The sequence below is a fragment of the Camelus ferus genome, chromosome 34, assembly GCF_009834535.1.
Source record: "Camelus ferus isolate YT-003-E chromosome 34, BCGSAC_Cfer_1.0, whole genome shotgun sequence".
In the NCBI taxonomy this organism is placed as follows: domain Eukaryota; kingdom Metazoa; phylum Chordata; class Mammalia; order Artiodactyla; family Camelidae; genus Camelus; species Camelus ferus.
This window is the reverse complement of record NC_045729.1, coordinates 17,006,793-17,029,010: the sequence shown is the minus strand read 5'-3', so window position 1 is coordinate 17,029,010 and position 22,218 is coordinate 17,006,793. Positions and strand designations below refer to the sequence as shown.

The following is a 22,218-nucleotide window of genomic DNA, read 5'->3' as shown; positions in this document are numbered from 1 at the left end:
AATTTAGTTACAAAAGATAACGTTTAAGAAATTGAAGTACAGTTGATTTATAATGTGTTAGTTTCTGGTATAGCGCAAAGTGATTCAGTTCTATATATATACGTATACATACGTATATGTATGTATACATATACATATAGAGAGAGATTCTTCTTCAGATTCTTTTCCAGTAGCATTCATTGCAAGATACTGAATGCAGTTCCCTGTGCTATACAGTAGGACCTTGTTGTTCATCTATTTTGTATATAGTGGTTTGTACCTGCTAACCAAAAACTCCTGATTTATCCCTCCCCACCCCTTTCCCCCTTGGGAAAACCATGAGTTTGTTTTCTACGTCTGTGAATCTGTTTCTGTTTTGTAAATAAGTTCATTTGTATCATTTTTAGATTCCACATATAAGAGATATCATATGGTATTTGTCTTTCTCTGACTACAAAAGATAACTTCTTAAAATTCTAAATATTTAAAAATTTTAAACAAATTTAATAGGTTAAAAAGAACTCAAAATGGAAATTTGAGAATTCATAGAATTAACTGAAAATGAAAATATTTGCACATGAAAATTAGTGTGGTACAGCTAAAACAGTATTTAAGGAAAATTGATAGCCTTAAATGAACATACTGAAAAAAAAATTTGAGAAACTGGTGCAGGAGAAGACCAAAACAAATGATCTTACTATTTCCCAGTCTAATGAAAGGAATAATCAACTGCTTCTCCGCACACTTACCCCTTAATCACAAAGAAGGAGAAAGCACACACAAATGTTCAGGTTTTGAGGGGAGCATCACTGATTAAATGTTTATGTAATTGAAATTATCAGAAGAATAAAGATTAGTGGTTTTCACATTGTCCATATTACCTTCTATTGCTTGTGAGCAGACACATGCACACACACAAAACACTGGCCTTTTTGGACAGTGCAGAGGACCACCCTTTACAGGTCTCACCCATGACGTTCCATCACAGTGGCTCAGGAGAATCTGTTCAAATCACTCAGCATTTATCAACCATCTACCATGTGTAAGTTGCTATGGGGAATTCAAACTGGAACCCAGCCAGGTCTGAAGAGCTCCAAGATGCGGTTTAACAGAGGGTCTAGGCCAGGAGGTAGGAAGCTAAGAGAGAAGGCTGGTGGGATAAACTGAGGTGAGGACCCGGGGAGGCTGGGATCCCAGGAGAAGAGACAGTGAAGGCTTGTGAGCAGGGAAACGGTGTCCCAGAAAAGCTTACCTTCTTGAGTCCGAAAGTCATCTTCAGCAAAGATGTTAAAGTTGCCGCACAGTCCACAGGTCTTGTTGAAGTATCTGTCTGACAGCAGGACTTGAAAGTTGCCGCTGCCGTCAATCCGGGCCACAAAGCCGTAGGCCTCGCTGGACAGCTTGTAATACCCAGCCTCAGCCTCCAGAAACAGCCCTTCGGAGGCATAGGGCATGGAGACGCTGGAGGGACAGAGGGAGCTCAGGAAGGGGGCTTCTCATCCATTTCCTGGGTGTCCCTCCACCCTTCAACCCAGCTGCACACTACAGGCTTCAGACCACGGTGCAAAGGGGCCGAGGGCCCAGTCTAGGAGTCGGGACACCAGGCTCTCACCCAGCCCTGCCCTTCCTCTGGGAGCACCTGCTTCCTCTCTCTGGACCCTGCTCCTTCATCTGAAAAATGAAGGGGGACTCCAGGGGAATCCCCAGGGCCCCTTCTAATTTGGACATTCTGGGCTCATTCCACCTTACCTTTGGGCCCCCTGCAGCACGGTGCCATTGACAAGCAGATGGATGTCGAAAAATTCCCCGAGATACACCGACAGGCTCAGTCTCTTGCCATCTTGGAAGTCCCCTGAAAGAGAAAACAATCATTTAAACTGGGTAGCGATCATTCCTTGAAAAACATTAATACATTTATTTATAACCATTGTCTCTTACCATCTGAGTGGAAAATCCGCCCCCCACAAAGATTTAACAAATGGGCAACAAAAAAAAATCTCCCTAAAAGTCTCATTTACTCACTCATCTTTCCACTCACCTAAAAATATTTATTGAGTGCCTTCTGGATACATAGTCCTCCAGTAGTCGCTTACATTTCTCAAAAGTAAAACGTAAAAGCATGACCTCCTCCTTCCGGGAGTTTACAAACTAAGTATGAAGATGCACATGAATCAAATACACTGTAAGGCGGCGAGTCAAAGCCACAGGGTGGGTTACTGATGGCAGGTACTCTGGGACGTGTTATCTAAAATGCTCTCTTAGGACAGAACGGAGATTCACAAGTTCCTCCTCAGCGCACCGAATCTGATTCTCTGGGAAAAGTTGAGAGATGCGAAAGCGTCTCTAAAAGTTCTTGGAGGTCAAGTGCCTCACTCCACACAGCGAACTTCATACGGACACAGCAAATGATCCATGTTGCTGTAAGAGATACTTGAACAGCCAAACACAGAATAAAATAGTCTCTGAGGTTTCCGTTGTGAGGGGCAAATGCAGAAACAAGGGCGATGGCAGTTGACATGAAACTGGGAAGACAGGAAGAGACATGTGTGCAGCATTAGGAAGACTTAACAACCCCACTGCTCACCCCTGAGAACCGGCGCTTGAGCTCAGCCATCGGTTTTCAAAGATAACTTCTGAGTGGCCACAGGAGATGAAGGATCCGGAAGGAACAGTGTGGTCTGAGTCTCAAGCCTTTGAGACTGAGAAGTTGATGGAAAGAGGGACGGTGAAGGCACCCAGTGAAGACAGAGATGGAAGATGCTGGAGAAACAGGGGTCAAATGTGGGGGGGCACAGTGCCTTTGGGCCCCTGAAGAAATGGGGCACCGGACCCCAGTGCAAAGGGTAACCTTGGGAATGAGGAAATGTGCCTTCTTCTAGGAGGGTGAGGGGACTGTGGGCTCCAGCTAGTCTGCAAAAGAGGAGGCAAGAATGCATATGGAGCCAAGTCCAGGAGACCCAGGAAGGTCTGTTGACATGAGGTGGTGGGGCCACGGCTGGGACCACTGATAAAGAAAGCTTAAGGAAGGGGCCGCTTGGCAGAGGTCTGGGAGGCGGAGACCCCAACCAGCATCCGAACCAGACCCAGGCAGCCGGAGGACAGTGACACATGACACACATACACACCCCGAACTAACCAGAATGAGCCAGAAAATAGACCTGTTGCTGGTATGATTTCAGTGAGGGCCGTCGCATGTGAGTACTGACACCATTCTAAGAATAGAGTCTTGAGTGAGATACCGTTAGCCTCTCGGGGGCCACCAGGAAAGGCCCACCGCCCACCCAGCACCCACAAGCCACAATCTGCAGAGCTCCAGACCAGTGCTGGCCAGGGGTGAAGCAACCCGCCCACCAAGGGGAAGGGTTTTGTCCTGTTCCCCTGAGGAGTCTTCCCTGAACTGCATTTTCACTTTCAATAGTTTTGGCAGCAAGTCAATCTTTAAAAAGTTAAGCAAACTGTCCAAAAGCAAAAAATGAGCCAAAGGAAAACACACAGAAGTGATAGGACACACAGACTCAAACGTTAATGACAGGACCTGAGGAGTGGGGATCTGGGTGTTCGCCATCCTTTTCTTTCAATGTTTCTGTATCTTTGAAATTTTCCATAATACAATGTTGAAAAAGCAAACAACCTTCCATTCAGTCCCTCCCAGGAGACTTCCTGGCCCCTTGGCATCCACAGTGAGCCAAAGGCCAGATGTGGACACCACACTCCTGCCAGCAGTGAGCCCCATGCACCACCTGCCTGCTGGAGGGGCTGCCATGAGCCCAGAGACCCTCTCAACCACAGAACCCACCTCCTCGTCAGTACGATTCTCCCTCCCATCCATCCCCAGTCTCACAGAGCAGAGGGACGGGCAGCTCTACCCCTGCTTTGCTGGGTAACTCAACCAGTACCTTGAGCCAAAGGCATCTCTGTCCTGGGAACAGGAGAGGGACCCTGGTCAGCTCCCCTCAAAGGCACTCCCTCCAGTCATGGGGATTCAGGAAGGGGGCCTGAGAACCAGTCAGGCCTGCGGGGGGGGGGGGGGGGAATGGGGGTGGGAAGTGGGCTGGGGGTGTCAGCTGGAGGGTGGGTGAGCCGCCATCCTGCAGCTGCCGACTGGAGCTCTTCAAGGTGAGACAGGAAGGAAGGGGGCAGGGCACAGCCCTTCAAGGAATAACACAGCAATTCACACCAAGATGGAGGGAGATTCAACCCCCAACAGGCCTTGAGGCCCAAGATGGGGAGATTTGGCCTCCAGTAGACCTTGAGCCTCATTACACACTCATTGTAATATATTAACATGGTAAATAGCACTCCCACGGACACCATGACAGCTCCGAGGCTGACCATAAAAGGCGAAAAAATGGGCGGTGGCCCAGCTCCTAGGAATCCCAGCCCCTTCCCCAAAGTGGCTGGAATAATCCCCTCACTTGTTAGCATTCAAAGTTACTGAGCCCATGAAAACCAACAGTGCCCACAGCTCGTGGCCACTGTCCCTTTGGAGGAAGAGAGCCTGCCCTTCGTGGGGTGTGTATCTACTTTCACTGTAAACTGAGCGCACAACCCCTGCCTTCTAAGACAGCCTGCACTCTGTCTGTGGAGTGTGTGTCTCTCTGAGTAAATCCACCTTTACTCAACTGGGGCTCGCTCCTGAATTCTTTCTTACACCAAGCCAAGGACCTACACTTGGCGGGGTGCATCCCAGGGACTCAACCGCGACCTGGGACACAGCCATCCTCTCACCCCACATTTTTTTTTCCTGTATCAAAGGCTTCCATGGATGTAAAATCACCTAACCAGTCACTTGTTCCAGGGGAAGCAGGGCAGAACAGGTACCGTGGGAAAGCCTGGAGGTCATTAACACTATAAACGAAGGGCCTGTGAGGCTGGGCAAGCCACGAACTCAGCAGAAAGTCAAGCAAGAGGGAACCAGGAGAACGGAGGACGGAGCCCCTTGCCTCCCACCATGTGGGGTGCATGGGAGCCCCTGCCCCTTCCAGGTGAAAAATGAGGCAGCCTGACTCCATGGACCGTGGGACTTGGGTCCACAGGGAGCTGACACTGTGACTCCAATGCAGGGGATCAACGTCCAAACACTGAGCAATGGCGATCTGGTCTGACCTGGCCACGTGCTGGTGTGGAAACAGAGGCCCAGGCAGGGGAACTGACTCAGAATGTGGGTGTTCGTGGCTCTCTCTGGGCTGGTTTGGGAGCCACATCCTGCAGCATGGCTTAGAGGCCACCGGGACGCCCAAGGTCTCTCCTGGGTCCCCATGCTGGGGACTGGGAGCCTTGACCTGGGAACCCGCTGGTTCCTGATGGGAGCCAGCATCAGGGAAGGGGCCTCCCTTTCACAGCAGGTGGTCCCTCACGGTCGGACACAAACACTTTACCCAGGATGTGAACAAGGTTCACAGGACAGGAACGGGAATTGGTGACTTAGAAGTGAGAAAACAGGATGTCATTGAAGAACAATGGAGCAGAAGGAGGTGGGAGAGCACCGCCGTGCCTGCAGGATGGAGCCGCACATCCAGGACTGCCGGACCCAGCATCTCGGGCCCCTGGAGCAGCAGTGCCAGCCCACCCTGCATGGCCCAGCTCCTCAGACACCCCTCTCCTGCCAACCCGCCCCCCTCTCCCATCACCACCACTACCAAGAATGGAAAAAGCAGCCGCCCGTGTCCTCTGATGTTAGCAGCACGATTTGGGGTGGGGATTAAGCCAATCTACATCGAAATGTGATTGATCCATAGCCTGGTTTCGGTCAATTACCTGCCAGAAAATTGATACTTGGTAAGATCAAGTTGTTATAAGGAGGGATAAGGACCCCAGGGGGAATCCTACAGAGAGGATCTGAACCGGAGAGACCTAACTCAGCCCGCTCCTCCACCCTCCTCGGTCCCAGAAGCCCAGAGAAGGATGGCCAGACAGGCCAGGTTTCTGACGCCAGCCCGCGTGGATGTGTGGGAGGGGTGCTGACCTTGAGGGACGGCGCAAGCAGCCACATTCACCACCACGTTCACCTCCAAAAAGTGGGCGTCCTGGGTCAACGTGGCTGCTTTCAACCTTTGAGGTTTGGGGGGAGCTTCACACTTGTCAATAACGTGTCTCCCCTGATCCTCACAGTGTCTCCACTTTAGAGATGAGGAAACGGAGGCTGAGAGATGCTGTGTGACTTGACTGAGGATACTCAGCGAAGAGGGAGACAGGGCACCGCAGCCCACGTCCTCTGACCCCAACTCTGGCTCTTCCTGTGCTTCCCTTCCCTGCCGGGGCAGAGCCAGCAGGTCTCATGGAAGGAAAACAGCCAACAGCACAAGCTGATGAGCCCAGTGCCAGACAGGGCTGGAGTGGGCAAGTGGGCTTCCTGGAGGAGGTGACAGTGACCGCCCAGGGACACCAGCCCAGCTTGGGTTTTCCCTGCCGGCCAGGGGAAGGGACTGAAGGAGGAGGGATCTGGCCTTGGGTTTAAATAGGGGAGAGGGCTTTTCCAACATGCTGTTTGCCTCTCTCATCCCTCCCTGAACTCTGTGCCTGGCACTAAGGTTTCACTGTGTGTGGCTTACAAACCCATCTCCAGGGTAAGGAGTCCCAGCAGAGAGGAGCTAAAACAGACTGTGAAGCCAAGGCAGCCACCCCGCCCCAGGCACCCCGGTGTCCCCATAATGTCCCCCTCCCTGGAAACGCCACTGAGGCTCAGAGCCATGGGGTCGGAGGCTGCCACCACTTTCTTCTTCCAAAGCCTTCCTCCCGTCACTCCTAACCCGCCGTCCCACGTACACCCCAGAGCCGTCCCAGGTAGGCGGCCTCCATCATCTCCACTAGGATTTTTATGTAGCCACAAGCAAGAAAGACAGGAAAAAAAGAAAAAAATTTTTTCCTTATGATGAGAACTTTTAGGATCTACTCTCTCAGCAAGTTTCACATCTGCCCCACAGCAGTGTTGCCTAGAGTCCTTAAGTTGTACATCACATCCCAGTGCTTACTTATCTTCTCATTGGAAGTTGGGACCTTTTGACCACCTTCATCTAATCCCCCGGCCCCATCCTCACCTCTGGTAGCCACAAATCTGACCTCCTTTTCTATGAGTTTGGTTGGTTGTTCGTTAAGAGTCCAAGTGTGAGATCGTTTAATATTTGTCTTCCTCTGACTTAGTGACACTTAGCGTAACGCCGTCTAGGTCCATCCGTGTTGTCGCAAGTGCACTGTGACTTTTAAGGTGGAGAAATCCACTTAAATAAACACTGGGACCTCCTGCAGCTTCCCTGGGGAGGTGCAGTTTCTCTTCACTGCTGCCTCTGAGGTGTGGTGGGTCCCCAGAGTTTCAGCCTTCGGGGTGACTTCCCTAATTCATCACACCCTAGGGATGTCTCTGGTCCTCTTCATCTCCTGCCTGGTGACCATGGCCAAGGCCATCCTACCTCCCACCTCTCTCCCTTTCAGGACCGTCTTGGCAAGGAGCCAATTTCCCCTTGACGCCTCCTGCTTGCTGCCCAGGGTGCTCCTCCAGCTCCTCGCTGCCCCCTGCACTGAGAAACAAACCCCCCCGTCAGACAGCAGGGCCTGCCCGTCAGCCTCACCCCATATCCCAGCCCTCCCCCTGGCTCTGCGCACCTCGAACCAGGAGCGTCTGCTGGGAACTTGTCAGGAATGACATCTCAGGCCCCACTCCAGACGCACCAACTCAGAAGCCTCGGGGGGTCCAGTCGGGGCCGCAGTCTGTTTTAACCAGCCCTCCAGGTCAGCCTGATGCGTGCTGGAGTCTGAGAACCATGGCTCCGGCCACACTGACCCCCTGAACCCCACACACACACCGGGCTGCACAAAATGAGCATACACACGCTCCTTCCAGACTCTCCCTGTGCTCAAGCTGTCCCCACTGCACAGAACACCTTCCCCTGTCCTCTCTGCCTGAGCAAAACCCCGCACCCAGAGCCTCACAGGCCATGCTGTTGACGAAACCAGCCCTTCCGTACAACAGAGCCCCAGGCGTCACGGATTGACCCCTTCAGAGTCAATAGGGATCCCCGTGAGCTAAGCTCCAGGAAACAAAGATGAGTGTGACATGGTCCTTGCCCTCGAGGGATTCACAGAGGAGTAGGGAAAATGGCATTCCAGGGACATTCAGACCACCAAAGTCACACTGGGATAGGTTTTCCAGCAGAGGCAAGGCAGATGGGGAAGCCAGCATAAGGGGACAGCCAAGGAAGCAGGGGAACCCATAGGTAAGGCTGGACGGCCACTCACTGGGCTCCAAGCAGAGCCTCGCCGGGCACACCGAGGGTGCTGCTCCCACCCTTCCTGACCAATCGCATAACGACGCCAAGAGCCCTACTGCCTGCATCTCATGTAAGGGTCTGGGTATTAACAAAGATGCTCTTAGTCTCCTGGACCAAACCTGAGTCAGGGTCCTTCAACCCTGCTTCCTGATCAGGTGTCCACCTCGGCTCTGTCCTAGGCCCGCTTAGCTCAGTTTCAGCAAAAACCCCCTACCCTCAGTATCTGACCATACCCCTCACAACCCACCCTGGATCTGGTCTCCCTGGCCTGCCTTCAGCAAGAATCCTGTCCGGCTGGTTTAGCCAGAATCCCCCTTGTCCCTGGTGTTTCTTCTTAGTAATTTTCCATCCAATGACCCAACCCCGGCCCCTGACTATAAACCCCTGTCTGTCCCTGACATATTCAGAGTGAAGCATCGCTTTCTTTTCCTGCAAAATCCCCAAGGCAGTGGTCCCTCTTGAATAAAGTCTACCTCACCATCCTTAAAACAATTGTCATGAAAATTTTTATAGTAACATTGTGAGTCTGTTGCCATCTCACTCCCAAGGCTGAGGACCACCCCCTCCCTTGGGAAGGTTCTGCAGCATCCCGTGCTCACACACCACACACATCTCATTAATTCTTAGGCAGTGAAGGTCACCAAACCACAATGTTCCATCTCTGTCTCCAGCCCCGCTCCCAGCCTTGGAAGGTGCCCTCTCTCCTTAGTACAGAGGGAAGTTCCTTCCTCCTGATAAGCCCAGGATCAAAATCCAGCTCTTCCCTTACAATCTGTCAGCCCTTGAGAGGATCATTCAGCCTCCTTGCGCTTCAGCTCTTCCTGGGTGAAGCAGGGTGACTTTACCTCTCCCAACATCTCAGAGCTGCCACAGGGGTGCAGAGATAACAAGGGAATGGTACCAGCACTTCGCCAGGAACACGGGAGGTGCTCAACATCACCTAGACACTCTGAATTTCAGCAAATATGCCACCATCCTTCCCTTTCCTACAGGCTTTGTTTCTTACAAAGCATCTTCTGGGTCATCATTTCTCTTGAAGCTTCGGAGCTCCCAGAGCGTTGCCCGGACCCAGAGCAATGGAGCACCACTGGAGAAGCACGAAGACTCTCTCCATCCACCAGGCTGCCCCGGGGAGAGACTATGGAGAAGCCGAGGGAACCCCTGTGTCGTGGAGAGGCCATTCCCCACCTTGCTCTCTGCTCGGGCACCGTCCTAAGGATAGAAGACCTCCCCCAATCTCTGCCGTCCCCACATGCCAGGGCTGAGCTACGCTGGCCCCTGCTCTGAATTCCCCGCCTCAGCGCCCAGGACTCACCGATGAGCGAGAAGGAGTGTTTCTGGCAGTCTCCGGCCAGGAGGTAACTGCAGCCGCCCGCAAAGCTGTACATGCTCTCATCAAAGGTGCTGACAAAGTCGTCACCGAAGAGGCTGCATCGGGCCATGGACGGCCTGCCAGGAGTCCCTTCTCCACAAAGGGCCCCTGGAGGGAGAGAAGCCATGAGTGAGCACAGCTGGGGCCACCAGCCCAGACCACTCCAGCCTGGCAGGGGGGAGGCTGAACCTGTTAAGAAACCGGACTCTGAGGAGGAGAGGACAGCTTGGTGGTAGAGCGCCTGCCTAGCATGCACAAAGCCCTGGGTTCAATCCCCAGTGCCCCACTTAGATAAATAAACCTAATTACCTCCTCCCCTGAAAACAAAAGAAAAGAAAAGAAAATCAGGCTCTGGAGAAGTCCTTTCCATCCCAAACAAGACTAAAGCTGCTGCTTTTAGCCCCAAACATGACCCAGCACTCAGCAGTAACAGAGGGGCTGTTTTTCAGGAAATCCATCCATTTTGATGACATGTATTCACTGACTTTAAATGTACTGCATGCTTAATATAGAAAATTTGTGGAGACTACGGAAGAAATAATAAAAAGAAGTTAAAACCACGGGTGACCAACCTTCAGCAATAACCAGAGTTAACATTTTACTGTTTCTCTTTTATTTCTATTTTGCAGCACATACATAACTACAGATTTTTGGGGGTAAATTTGTCCTTATACTGGGCAAACTATTTACAACCTGTTTATTTCTCAACATATTGTGAAGAATTCATCAGGCCGTACTTCCAAAACATGGTTTTCAGGGGCTGCGTTATATTTTATCTTGCATGGCTCCCTATGGGGAGGGTCTAGCATTTTCCAGGTTTCTGATGTGTAGATAGACTGCAATGAGCATCCTTGTACATTCATCTACTGGGGTATCTTGAAAATATTAAATCCTAAACGGATCAGCCTGTGCGCCTGACACACAGACTCTATGAAGTGTTAACCCCTGCAGGGTCATAGGCTAATTCCGAGGGGACCCTCCTGCCACCCTCACACCCTGTGCTGGCAGGTGGGAAACCACAGCAGTCAATCTTTTTGTTTCCTGGATCACCTATTGCAGGACCCACTAGCAGGAAGATGCAGAGTGGGTGAGGAATGTACATTTCGCCCTAGACTAATAGCAGCAGGCTGGACGCTGTGGGCCTAGCTGTCTCAGTGGAGACTAGGCTCAGGCCAGGGTCAGACCAGGGCCCCTCTTGCCATTTACAGACTCATTATCCCAGTGAGGGAAGGAAGGCAGAGTCATGCAGTGAAGGAGAGCTGGCCTGGGGCCCAGCAGAACTGACCTCCGATCTTGGTTCTGTGTGACTTTGGCGCAGTCATTTTTCCTCTCTGACCCTCAGTCTCTTCATCTGTACTGTGGGAAGTCCATCTGTACAACTAGATGACTTCCAATCCCTTCTAAAACTAATAACCTACCCAAGTCTTGGATTCCTTCTTCCCTCTTCTCCATCCCCATTATAAAAGATGATTCTCTGTGGCCCTTGGGCTTTTTAATTCCCTATTTGGAGAGGACATTTTCAGGCACCGGCTCCTTGATGAGGTCCTGCAGAGCCTTCACAAGGAGAATTAACCAGGCAACCAGTGACTCTGGCAGCCCCAACACCAGCCCAGCATGGGGCTGGGCACACAAGTGAGTTCCAGACACACCTGCTGATCCCTGGAAGGGGGCTGTTCCCAGTGGCCCTGGGGCAGGAGAGGAGAAGGGCAGCGCTTTGGTACCTACCTGGCAACGTGAAGGCCAGAGCAAGCAGCACCCTCCCAAGCCAGGCAGGAATCATCTGTGGAGGAGCAGGAGACACGAGCCAGCTTTAGTGGCTGCTGGTATGCGCCACCAGCCGTGCATCAAGTGGGGAGGATTCGTTTTAAGCAAAAGAAAAGATTGACCTCCACTTGCCCTTTAAATATAGATTGCTGGCCCTCGAAAAAGGCTCTGGCTGGGGCCAGGCCCAAGAGTAACACTCACTATGAGCCAGGAGCTCGGGCACCCTTCCCCAGACTGCAGTCCCAGAGGCACCCAGAGAAGGAAAGCTCTGCCCGCCTTCTCTTCCACGCGCCCCCGGGCCAGCCCAGCCTCCATCCTGTCCCTGAGCCCCGGCAGCAGCTCAGAGCTGGCGGGCACCTAATTCCTTCCTCTTCATCCCCCCACGTTTGCCAGGTCTTCCGCTTTTGCTCCTACCACTGGCACCAGGCTTCAAGAACGCTCAGGAACCACGTTTGTGGGTCGGTCACCCACAGTGTACATGAACACCTCTCCCATCTGCATCCCAGCATACAGCACTGTGTCCAGCACCCAGGAGGTGTTCAGGCAACATTTCTTGCATTGATCTCATCAATGGACAGGAGTCCAGCGGCCCTGGGCCCTGGGCATGTTTCCTTGCTGTGTAGCCCCCCAGGAAGGGACACTGGATCCTGGCTGGCAGAGCACCCCTCCCCCCAAGTCCCTTAGGGCCCCTGACACAGCCTTCTGCTCTGGAAAAGCTGCTAAATTAAGTGCAGAGTCTGTCACCTGAGAGTCCCTGGGTGGGGGGACTCCCTTCCTACCCAATTCCCCCATCCAGCCAATGGAGAGGTAGCCCCATCCATTATCTGTCTGTGGAAGAAACAGTCTGATGTCTCATATGGCCAAGTCTTGGTCTCAAAGCAGGTGCCCCTCTCCTGCAACCCCCAACACAGGGACATCAGGCTGCTCCCAGAAGGTACCCAGAGGTGAGGGCAAACTCGCTCCTGTCCCACCTGGTCAAGCGCTACAAGCAGGAAAGCCCAGGCATGAACAGAAGCAACCACAGGACGACCAGAGGCAAGTGGAGGAGGTGGTGTTAGGACGCTCCCTGGCTGCGAATACCCCTCCAAACAAAGTCCTTCCAGTCCAGGAGGAGAGCCCCAGCTCCCCAAGGGCAGGGGCCAGTCCCGCACCTTCCTTCCACAAGGAGCCAGCCCTTCTCCCAAGACCATACCTTCCCCTGCAAATGGGGGCTGCGGGTGTCTCCAAGGTCTCTTGGGAAATTCGGCCTCCGTGCACGGTGGGGCTGCCAGCCCTAGGCCATGCTCCCAGTAACTGGGACTGGACTGTTCTGCTGGAGAGTGACTCCGGGGCTGCGGGCTCCCTGTGGCTGGGGGGAGATAAGCCCAAGTTGTGACGTCCATCAACCACCCCACTTCCCACCACAACACCCGTGAGCTGCCTCTTAATTACCAGGAGGAAACAATGAGCGGAAGTGGTATTAGAAACACCTCGCAGGCGATAAGGCTTTGAACAGGCTGGTGGGAGACCTCCCAGCAGCTGCATACGAGCTATCTTGCCCTCCCCGAGCCCCCACTCCAGTCCCTGGTCCTCCCCACGCAGAGTGCCCCACCCAGTCGGGAGGACCAGGAGCGCAGGCTGTCCGGCCCGGCTGGTCCAGGCCAGGGAGGAATGCAGGCCAGAGCAACAGAGCTTCCGGAAACGGTGTCCAGAGCCCGACTCCAGGGAAGTTTGGAAAAACATCTCAACCTGAGCCAGTTTCGCAGCCGTGTTTAGAGGAAGGAGAGAACTTCCAATTCCTGTCCACGCTAGGTGTGAACAGCCAGCATGGGGCCCCCAGAGTGGAGGGAGGGGGGAAAGACGAGGGCCTGTCACAAGTCCAGGCCTTGGTCAAGTGACGGCAGGGATGGTTAGATTCAGGCACTCTGCCCGAGCTCTTCCACCTGCTTGTGGTGCCCTGACTCCTCCCGCGACCTTAAACACACACCACACACACCACATACAACATACACCACACACACTCAGGATCTCCAAGGGTCGAGGAGGAAGAGGGACCCAAACGAGCAGGAAGCATCTCAGTCCTGCAAGGCGAGGGTCAGGGTAGCCCCCCGGCTAGAGGCCGAGCCTGGCAAGAACAGGCAATGAGGCTTCAGGTCTGGCCCAGGCGGACAGCTGGAATGAGACACCTGCACGTGGCTGAAACCCTGAAAGGGAGCCACCTTCCGAGGGTAGACAGGAAAAAAATCCAGCCACTAGCATAGAAGACAGGGAACTTGCCTGTCTCCATCTGCCTTAGTTCGTGGTGGGAAAATTAAGCCTTCCACTAGAATTTGTAGCCACGGGCTGGCACTCATGCCAATTTCAGGTTCAAACTGACATGATCATGGGGTCCAGGAACCCCCAGGCTGAGAAGCTGACACAGATGTTAGTTTTAGGGCAGGTCCTGGAGATCCTGGCAGAAACAAGCACAAATGTACCTAGAAAGGTAAACCTTCTCAGGTCACTTAAGATACCCACAGATAAAGCTCTCTAGAGAATGAATTTGAAAGCACAAACTTTAAAACACTCGGGAACCAGCAGTCACAATTAAATCAGGATAAGATCCCGCAGAACTTCAAGTACTAGTAGGATCAGATAGAGGAAAAAAATAAAAATGTTTAAAATCTTGCCAAAGGGCAAGAATTGAAAACATAAAAGGATAAGACATGATGAGAAAAGGAGAGGAAGATCTGAAAAAGAACTTTTATAAACAAGGTCCTGCTGTACAGCACAGGGAACTACATTCAGTATCTTGTAATAACCTATAACGAAAAAGAATCTATGTATGTATAACCGAATCACTATTTGTACAGCAGAAACCAACACAACATTTTAAGTCAATTAAACTTCAATTTAAAAAGAAAGAGAACTGTTAGAAATGAAAATATATAGTAAATTAATCAAAAAATTCAAATGCAAATACCAGGTATTTTGGAACAAAAATTTTCTGGAAGATAGAGCTAAGGAAATTCTTCAAAGAGATAGGAAGGAAAAAAATGATAGAAGATCCAAAAAGAAATACTAAGAAAATGTCCTTCAGTGTAGATTTCTCCACGCAGTGCCTTAGCTTGAAAGCCCTTCCAAAAGGGAGCCTTAAGAATTTCAGTGCAGATAATTTATTTGCGAGAACAGGAAACACTCGCAGGCAAGTGGGGACATCATATGGGAAAGGAAATCAGCCAATAAAAGATGCGTATTACGCCAGCCACTGCGTGGGCCACTGAGCTTCATCCCCAGAGGAAAGTCTAGGAGAAAGGGTAGGATACATGCCTCAGAACTACCCCACTCTTGAGTCAAGAGAGCAGGAGTATTTCTACAATACCCTACACCGGTCACTGATTGTCAAGGACTGCTTCTGGGCGCATTGACTCCTCAATACTCCGGCCCTTGGGCACAGAGGTGCAGATCCTGGCAGTCTAGAGGGAGCAGAGGAAGAGTTAAGATCAGGGAGATGTGAGAGAGGGAAGGTAGCTTCTGCTCTACCAGTGAAATTATCATTCAGATTCGGGGAAAGTAGTGTGTTTATTATTAACAGTTGTTTGGCATTTCATAGAACGACGTCCCACCATTTCCTTATTCATACTGTTGAAGTATATTTAGTTGTTCACGTGCTTGTGAACTGCACTTGCTGCTGCAGGAAACATTCTGTGCAAGTTGCTTTGTGCACACAGCTGGAAGTTTGTCCAGGGGATACGCCCAGGAGTGCATGTCCTAGGCTTTGGGAAGAGAATCTTTAAATCTAATAGCTATCTCCACATTTTCCTCCAAAGTGATATACCATTTGTCCTGGTGACAGCAAACAGTTCCAGCAGCCCCGGCTGCCAGCACATACAGCCAGCACCTCAGCCAAAGGGAAGGCGTCCTCCGCCACCTCCTATCCTCCGGGGACACCCATGAGAGAAGCAGTACGCTCACTTCCTGCCTTCACAAACACCATCCGCATAATGAAATGCCTACGGTTCAACGTAACAGACCGCACGACTTCAGGCTAATCTTCTCATGGTCTCAGCAACAATGACACCACATCATTGTTGCCACAGCGTCAGGGAGGTCTCAGATCATCACATCTCCTGGAGTTGCTGGTCCTTCCTCGGCCCTGCCGTATAATAGCACAGTAGAATTCCTGAACCCCGAACCACCATCCCAGGACGTGGGTTTCTCATTTTATGGATAGAAAATTACAAAGACTCTAAAATTGCATGCATCTTATATAGGGTAGCTTCAAAAGACATAAAGTGATAAATGACTTTACAGTCTTTCTCAATTATCCGTAAGTCAAGCAGACAAAATCAGCAAAAAAAAAAAAAAGTATTTTTAAAACAATTGTTAAACTCAGTAATTGTACTCTTAGGCATTTATGCCAGAGAAATAGAAACGTAGGCTCCCACAGAATTCTATGCATGAATGTCCACAGCAGCTTTATTTGTATTAGTCAAAAGCCGGAAACAACCCAGATGTCCTTCTTTGGGTTAATAGCTAAACAAACTGGTTCACCTATACATGAATGAAAAATATTACAAGTCGTATCAGTAAACGAAGAATGTTGTGGCCATCAAGCCATCAGCCGCTACCACCACACCGGCAGTGAGCAGACGGAACTCAGGATGCAGACAAGCGGGCAGCCCGGCCTCTGCAGCCGCCCCCAGCAGTGCCCCCTCCCAGGAGACTCAGGACGTGGAAGAACAGGGCACTGGCCCTAGATAGCTAAGGGATGATTTCAATGAGCCCAGACCTTTGTGCCTTCCCATACCCCGAAAAGGGCTAAATTTTTTAACTTGAGATATCTGGTTTTCTTTAATTAACAGTAATCTTTTGATGTTTTGACTACCTGGTCTTTGTTGCAAAAACTCGTATTTCCTGGCTTCTACCTTGTCACTTTGTAACAGTTCTTGGAGCGAGCAGAAAGGCTGTCATCTGGGGCTTAAGTCCTCAGAAATGCCCATCAAATAAAACATAACTCTCAACTTTTAGGTTGTGCGTTTTATTTCAGTCGACCCATACCTGAAATACTACACAGCAACAAAAAGGGACAAACATGTGTGGATCTCCCAGGAATGACCTGAGTGGAAAAAAAAAAAACAACACAAGGTTACAAACTGTTGATTCCACTTATAGAACACTCTTGAAATGATAAACGTTTAGAAACGGAGAACAGATGAGTGGTTGCCAAGGATTAGGGATAGGAGAGAGGGGAGGGAGGGGAACTAGAGAGGTGCTTGTAGTGGTAAAAGGGTAACAGGAGGCGTCTTTGTTGTGATGGTTGTATCCTGACGTGGTGGTGCAGGCACCAACCCACACATGTGCTAAAACTGTACAGAACTACACACACACACACACACACGAGTACAGGTAAAACTGATGAAACCTGAACAAAACTGCATCGACATCAATTTCTGGTGGTGATGTTCCAGGATACTTTTGCAAGATGTTACCATTACAGGAAACTTTAAAGGATACAATGAATTTCTCTGTTATTTCCTACAATTGCCTAAGAATCTATAATTTTCTCAAAATAAAAATTTTAACTAAAAATTGGTTTTTTTTTTAAATAAATAAACTTGATCTAATGTATTTGTTTAGAACTCTGCACCCAGTAATGAGAAAGCCCATACCATTCTCAGGTATACACAGGAACCAAATCAGCCCAGGACTTTCCTGATTTTAGCACTGAAAGTCTTTTATCTCAGGAAACCCTTCAGCCCCAAACAACTTCAGATGGTTAATCACTCTAACATTTACAAAAATTGATTATGCAAGATTCTCGGCACACTTCAAAGAATAGGTAAACTATGCATCGTATTCTCTGACTACCATACAATTAAATTAAAAGTCAACTTAAAAGACTTTTTGATCCTTATATACTTGGACATTTTAAAACACACTTCCAGATAACTTATAGGTCAACAGATAAATCAACAAATTTTTAAATACTTCAAAGCAAACAATATAAAGATACTCCATATTAAACACATTCAAAGCACGTGAAGATGCAGTGAAACACGTTCTTTCCTGCTCAGTTCCTAAAGCTGGTGGGCCTGTAAAAAAGGCAGCTTTCTGTGCTAAAAACAGCAGCTTGACTACACTTGATGTGCCTGATTGCGTTGAAGAGTTCGTACTCCTGACACAGCAAAGTCCATTTCTAGGAATTAACTTCAGGAAATCGCCTACAAAGAGGACAAAGATCTGCACCCCGATAGTCACTGCAGCATTGTTTCTTAGAGGTCCCAGGGCAGGGGATTAGTCCAGTCACCTTTGGCACACACATGGGCCGGATTATCACGGAGCTGGGAGAAACAACGTTGAAGAACAGTTACAAACGATGTGGGGAAGTACTTGTGGTTTAATCTTAAGTGAAAGGAGATGCGAATATGCAGCATAAATAGTGAATCGAAACTATGTGCAACAGTTGTGGAAGAAACACTGGGAAGAAACATGCTAGCGTAACCGCACTGTCATCTCCAGATGGCAGGAGGTTGTCACTTTCTTAAACTTCACTGTATAGTTTCTGCTTTTTTTTTTTTTTTTTGCAATGTGCTTATAATAGTTCTTAACGTCTTTAAAGGGGAGTTTACTTTTTCGATGTTAGGTAAAGGGGGAGAGGGGAGAATGAAACCCAGAAGGCTGCTGAGAATTCAGCTGACAGGGTGAAGCTGCAGATGCGAGGAGGAAGAGGAGAGGGCTGTGAATTCTAAGAGAAAGGGTTAGGCTCTTTCTTGGCCCAGTCTTGCTTCCCTGGGGGTTAAAAAAAAAGGAAATAAAAATGCTAAAAGAGCACAGTGAAGAACAACTTGATTTATACTTTAATACCTCTCTACAATGAACCAAATTTAGCAATGCTTCTATTTATAATAGCCCCAAACTGGAAAGTACACACGTGTTCCTCCACAGCAGGATAGACAGATACATAGAGGCAGGTTCAGATACAATACATGGGAGCATCTATGCCCACAGACCACAGTGTGGACAAACCTGTCAAATAGTGTTGTGTGAAGGATTCAGGAAAGTACTTAGTGGATATTCTATTTACAAAGAATATGAAAATTGGCAGAATTAATCTATGTTGTTAGAAACCAGGAGACTGTTCCCTTGGGGGAGGGGAGGGTGACTAGGAGGGAGCACGAGAGGAGGTTCTGGGAGGCTGGTCCTGTTCTCCTTCTTAACCTAGGTGCTGGTGATGAGAGGGGTGTTTAGTCTGTGAGCAACTATCGAACTGGGTACTTATGATCTGTGTACCTGCTCTGTGAATATTATATATCAATATAAAGTTTTCAAAATGAAAAAAAAATAATGGTGCTTGGAAGCATACTTGGAATTTATCTTCCCTTAATTGGATAAAGGTTCCTGAAAAGCTACTAGGCTTCCTAGAATTTTTATTAATAATTCAGGTCTCCCAAGCAGTGTTCCAGACAAAGTAGCATCTGCTAAGACATCTCATGCCCCTTGTTTGGAAACCCACTTCCAGCTCTGGCTGGCTGTTCTCGGAACCAGAGCTGTTTGCCTCTCCTGATGGCCACAGAGGCACCTCTGCCTACTGCTGATAATTAGCTGCCGTAATTTGATGTATACAGTATACGTGGACATCAACACGGCATCACACGGCAGGACACAGCTTGGCCTAAAGGGGAAGAAAGGTTGGGAATCCAGAGCTTATTCAGAGAGGAGACTTTCTCATCCTATTCTGCAACCCTAATGTTTATCTGGCATCTGTGGTTACGAAGGTGAGCAAAAACACGAGTTGTCGGAGGCCACACAGAGAGGAAGTGGGAAAGCCCATGATCATGCCTTGCCCTGGCCTCCTGGTCCAGTGCCCTGCCCTGCATCACCACAGCATTTCTCGTATCCCATCCAAGCTGAGCCTCCCCATGGCCCAGCCCTGAAATCCCAAAGCAGAGGCGCCGGGTCTCACAGCTGGAAGGGCACCTTCTCTAGGACTCTCCCGGCTGGCATCCTGACAGAGGTGAAGGATCCCAGAATCTCCACCTGAGCTCTCCCTGCTTTTCTGTGACAGATGGGCTGGAATCCTTTTAGCTCAGACTTCACTGGTGGGAAAAGGCTTTGGGATGGTATGATTTGGTTGGACCAAGGAACCTCTCCTTTTAATTCAGTTAGTGCATGGTTCCAGGCATCTGCTTTCAAACACATACAAGGCCTCCGTGAATCAGTCACATCCTCTCACAGGAAGATCTACCCATTCATTTTGGGCCGCAGACACTTTCCCCTTACCTCCATACCCTCCTAAAACAACCATTATCTCTTTGAAATGGCCTCTCCCAGACTATAAAATGTGTACTGATTTAGGAAAAAAACACATACCTCTTTCTTCTTCCGCAAATACTCAGGGACAAATTAATCTGTCCACCTGAACTTCCGGCTTCTCTCTTTCTGTGAAACTGAATTACTTGCAATAATTTGCATGAAAAACTTAATGTATCCTAAACACTACAGGGGGCTGGGGGGAGGGTGTTGAGCAGGCTGCTGCCACCCCTTCCTCAAGTCATTTACTGAGGATGGAACCCCTTGCCCAAAGAGAGAGCCACGGACATTTAGGATGCTGCCGTGGTAGCAAGGAAATAGGATAGATCTGAATTCATAGCAGCTTGTACTGAATCCCACAGAATCTCAGAAGTGGAAGAAGTCTGAGTCCTGGAGGTCGGAGTCTCCACCTACTTCATCCTTCACCTTGCAAAGGTGACCAGACTTTTGTGGCCTTCACTTTCCCCAAAGTAGTCAGGGGTGTGTGTGTGTGTGTGTGTGTGTGTGTGTGTGTGTGTGTGTGTTTAAGGACTGTCTTTGTTTTTACATTTTGAGCCAATTCTTTTACATTCAGATGTGGATTTCCCGTCCACGTGGAAGACCAGCAGGTCCTACATCACTGGGCCGCATTCTCACAGGGAGCGATCAGCAGGAGACGAGGGTCTTCTGTCTTCGGATGGGCGTGTGCTGAAGAATCTGCCTGTCCCTTCCACACACTGTTTTGTCTCCAACAAAGAGGTCCATCATGAGTCGCCAATTATTATTTCACTTGCCTCATATTTTTAGAGCACAGAAACATTTCTTTGTAGCCACTTCTCTGTTATACATGGAAAAAAATCAGACACACCAAGAGAGCTGAGTTTCAAGAAAAACAAGAGACCGTATTTCTTCGTAGGTAAAAAACATTCCTCAGCGCTTGGTTAGCTTCTCTCAGTGGTTCTGGCTCAAGGTCTCTCAGATGCTGGCTGAGCCCCAGTCATCTGAAGGTCTGACTAGGGCTGGAGGGTCCCCTTCCAAGATGGCACACTCACAACACTTGTATATTATACTGTTTGTTGTCAGGAGGTCATAGTGCTTCACTGTGTGAACCTCTCCAAGGGGATGATTAAACATCCTCATGACAGGGTACCTGGTTTCCTCCAGCACGAGTGAACCAAGAGAAAACAAAGTAAAAGGTACATGACTTTTATGACGTAGCCTCAGGAGTCAAATTCTGTTATTTTCAGTGTCCTGCTGGTGACACAACAACACACAGGGCAGCCCTATTTGGTACCGGAGAGGACGACACAGGGGTGTGAATACGGAGAGACAAGACTCACTAGGGGTCTATCTTGGAAGTTGGATGCCATGTATTTCTATGATGCTTATAAGAGACGTCCTTAAAATAAGACTAGGACATGGAAATGTCTGAAGTAAACTCAAGGTGGCTATACTAGCATCAGACAAAACAGACTTACCAGTCTTTGACATATCAGACAAAAGAGCACCGTTAGGTATATAGAGAATGAGATTAAATAATGATAAAATTTCAATGTACTAGACTATGTGATTATTACAAAATATATTTAATAAAATAGGTTCAAATGTATAAACCAAAAATTAATAGATATCGGAGAGAAACTGACAACTTCACTACCACAGTGGAAGATGTCAACACACATCTCTCTAGATCAAGGAGGCCAAAAAAATAAAAAAAGAAAAGACAGAAATTTTGAACAATACAATGAGTAAGTTTGATTTATTGGACACATATAGAATTCTGTACCCAAGAATTAGGGATGACACATTTGGAGCACTTATGAAAACTGACCATATACTAAACCACAAAATAATTCTCAGCAAATTTCAAAGAATCATTACCAACGTGTTTCCCAGCACAGTACAAGTAATTAGGAGTAAAAAGCAAAACGTAATTATGTTTTAATTCCAACACACTTGAAAAATTTAAGCACGCTACGAACTCATGGGCCAAAGAAGAAATCACCTAGAGTTAAGTTAAGTCATGGTTTATCATTCTACACTGTGTGTAAATTTTGGAATATTATCAGTGTGCTGTCAAAGTTGTATTGGTTCGTACGTTTAGGAGCAAGCTCTCTTATAACTGAAGAAAAATTCTTTAAAGATCTTTTTAAAAGCTGAAAATGGTTCATAAATTGGCCATTCTTTTGTGCAGACAGTGTGGCTGGTTTGATGACTTCAGAAATTGATATTCTTTCCACTTAAGGTTTCTAAAGAAGCTGCAAATGTGGTATCAAGAAGCAATTAAACTACTTCTCTAATCCTACCCCAATGCATAAATATAAATACACAATAAGTCTATATACCAGATCGTATTTTTAGTTTTAAGGAAACTAGTCACGATTAGAAATAAATGCCCTTGAGGACCTCTCTCTCAAAGCAAGAATCGTTAAGTCTCAGGATTTGAGTCTGTGAAGAACTGACTGACTACGGTGCTGATGAGGGGATACTGGCTAAAACTTAACCACGTGGAGGTCTTGAGAGAGGCTGAGAAATATAACCTTTAGCTACGTGTCTAGCTAAACATTGGAGTTCTGTTATTAAAGAAAG

General features: G+C 48.7%; 1 protein-coding gene across 1 annotated transcript in view; it reads right to left on the bottom strand.

The window, feature by feature from the left end:
* Nucleotides 1-12,932, bottom strand: part of VWF (von Willebrand factor) — a 114,458-nt gene extending 101,526 nt beyond the window's left edge. The window contains 6 exon segments of the mRNA XM_032473470.1: nt 1,232-1,440; nt 1,729-1,831; nt 9,559-9,723; nt 11,341-11,395; nt 12,572-12,727; nt 12,811-12,932. Of these exon segments, the coding sequence (XP_032329361.1) occupies nt 1,232-1,440; nt 1,729-1,831; nt 9,559-9,723; nt 11,341-11,395 (532 nt within the window). The 5' untranslated portion in view covers nt 12,572-12,727; nt 12,811-12,932.
* Between the last annotated feature and the right edge of the window lie 9,286 nt (nt 12,933-22,218).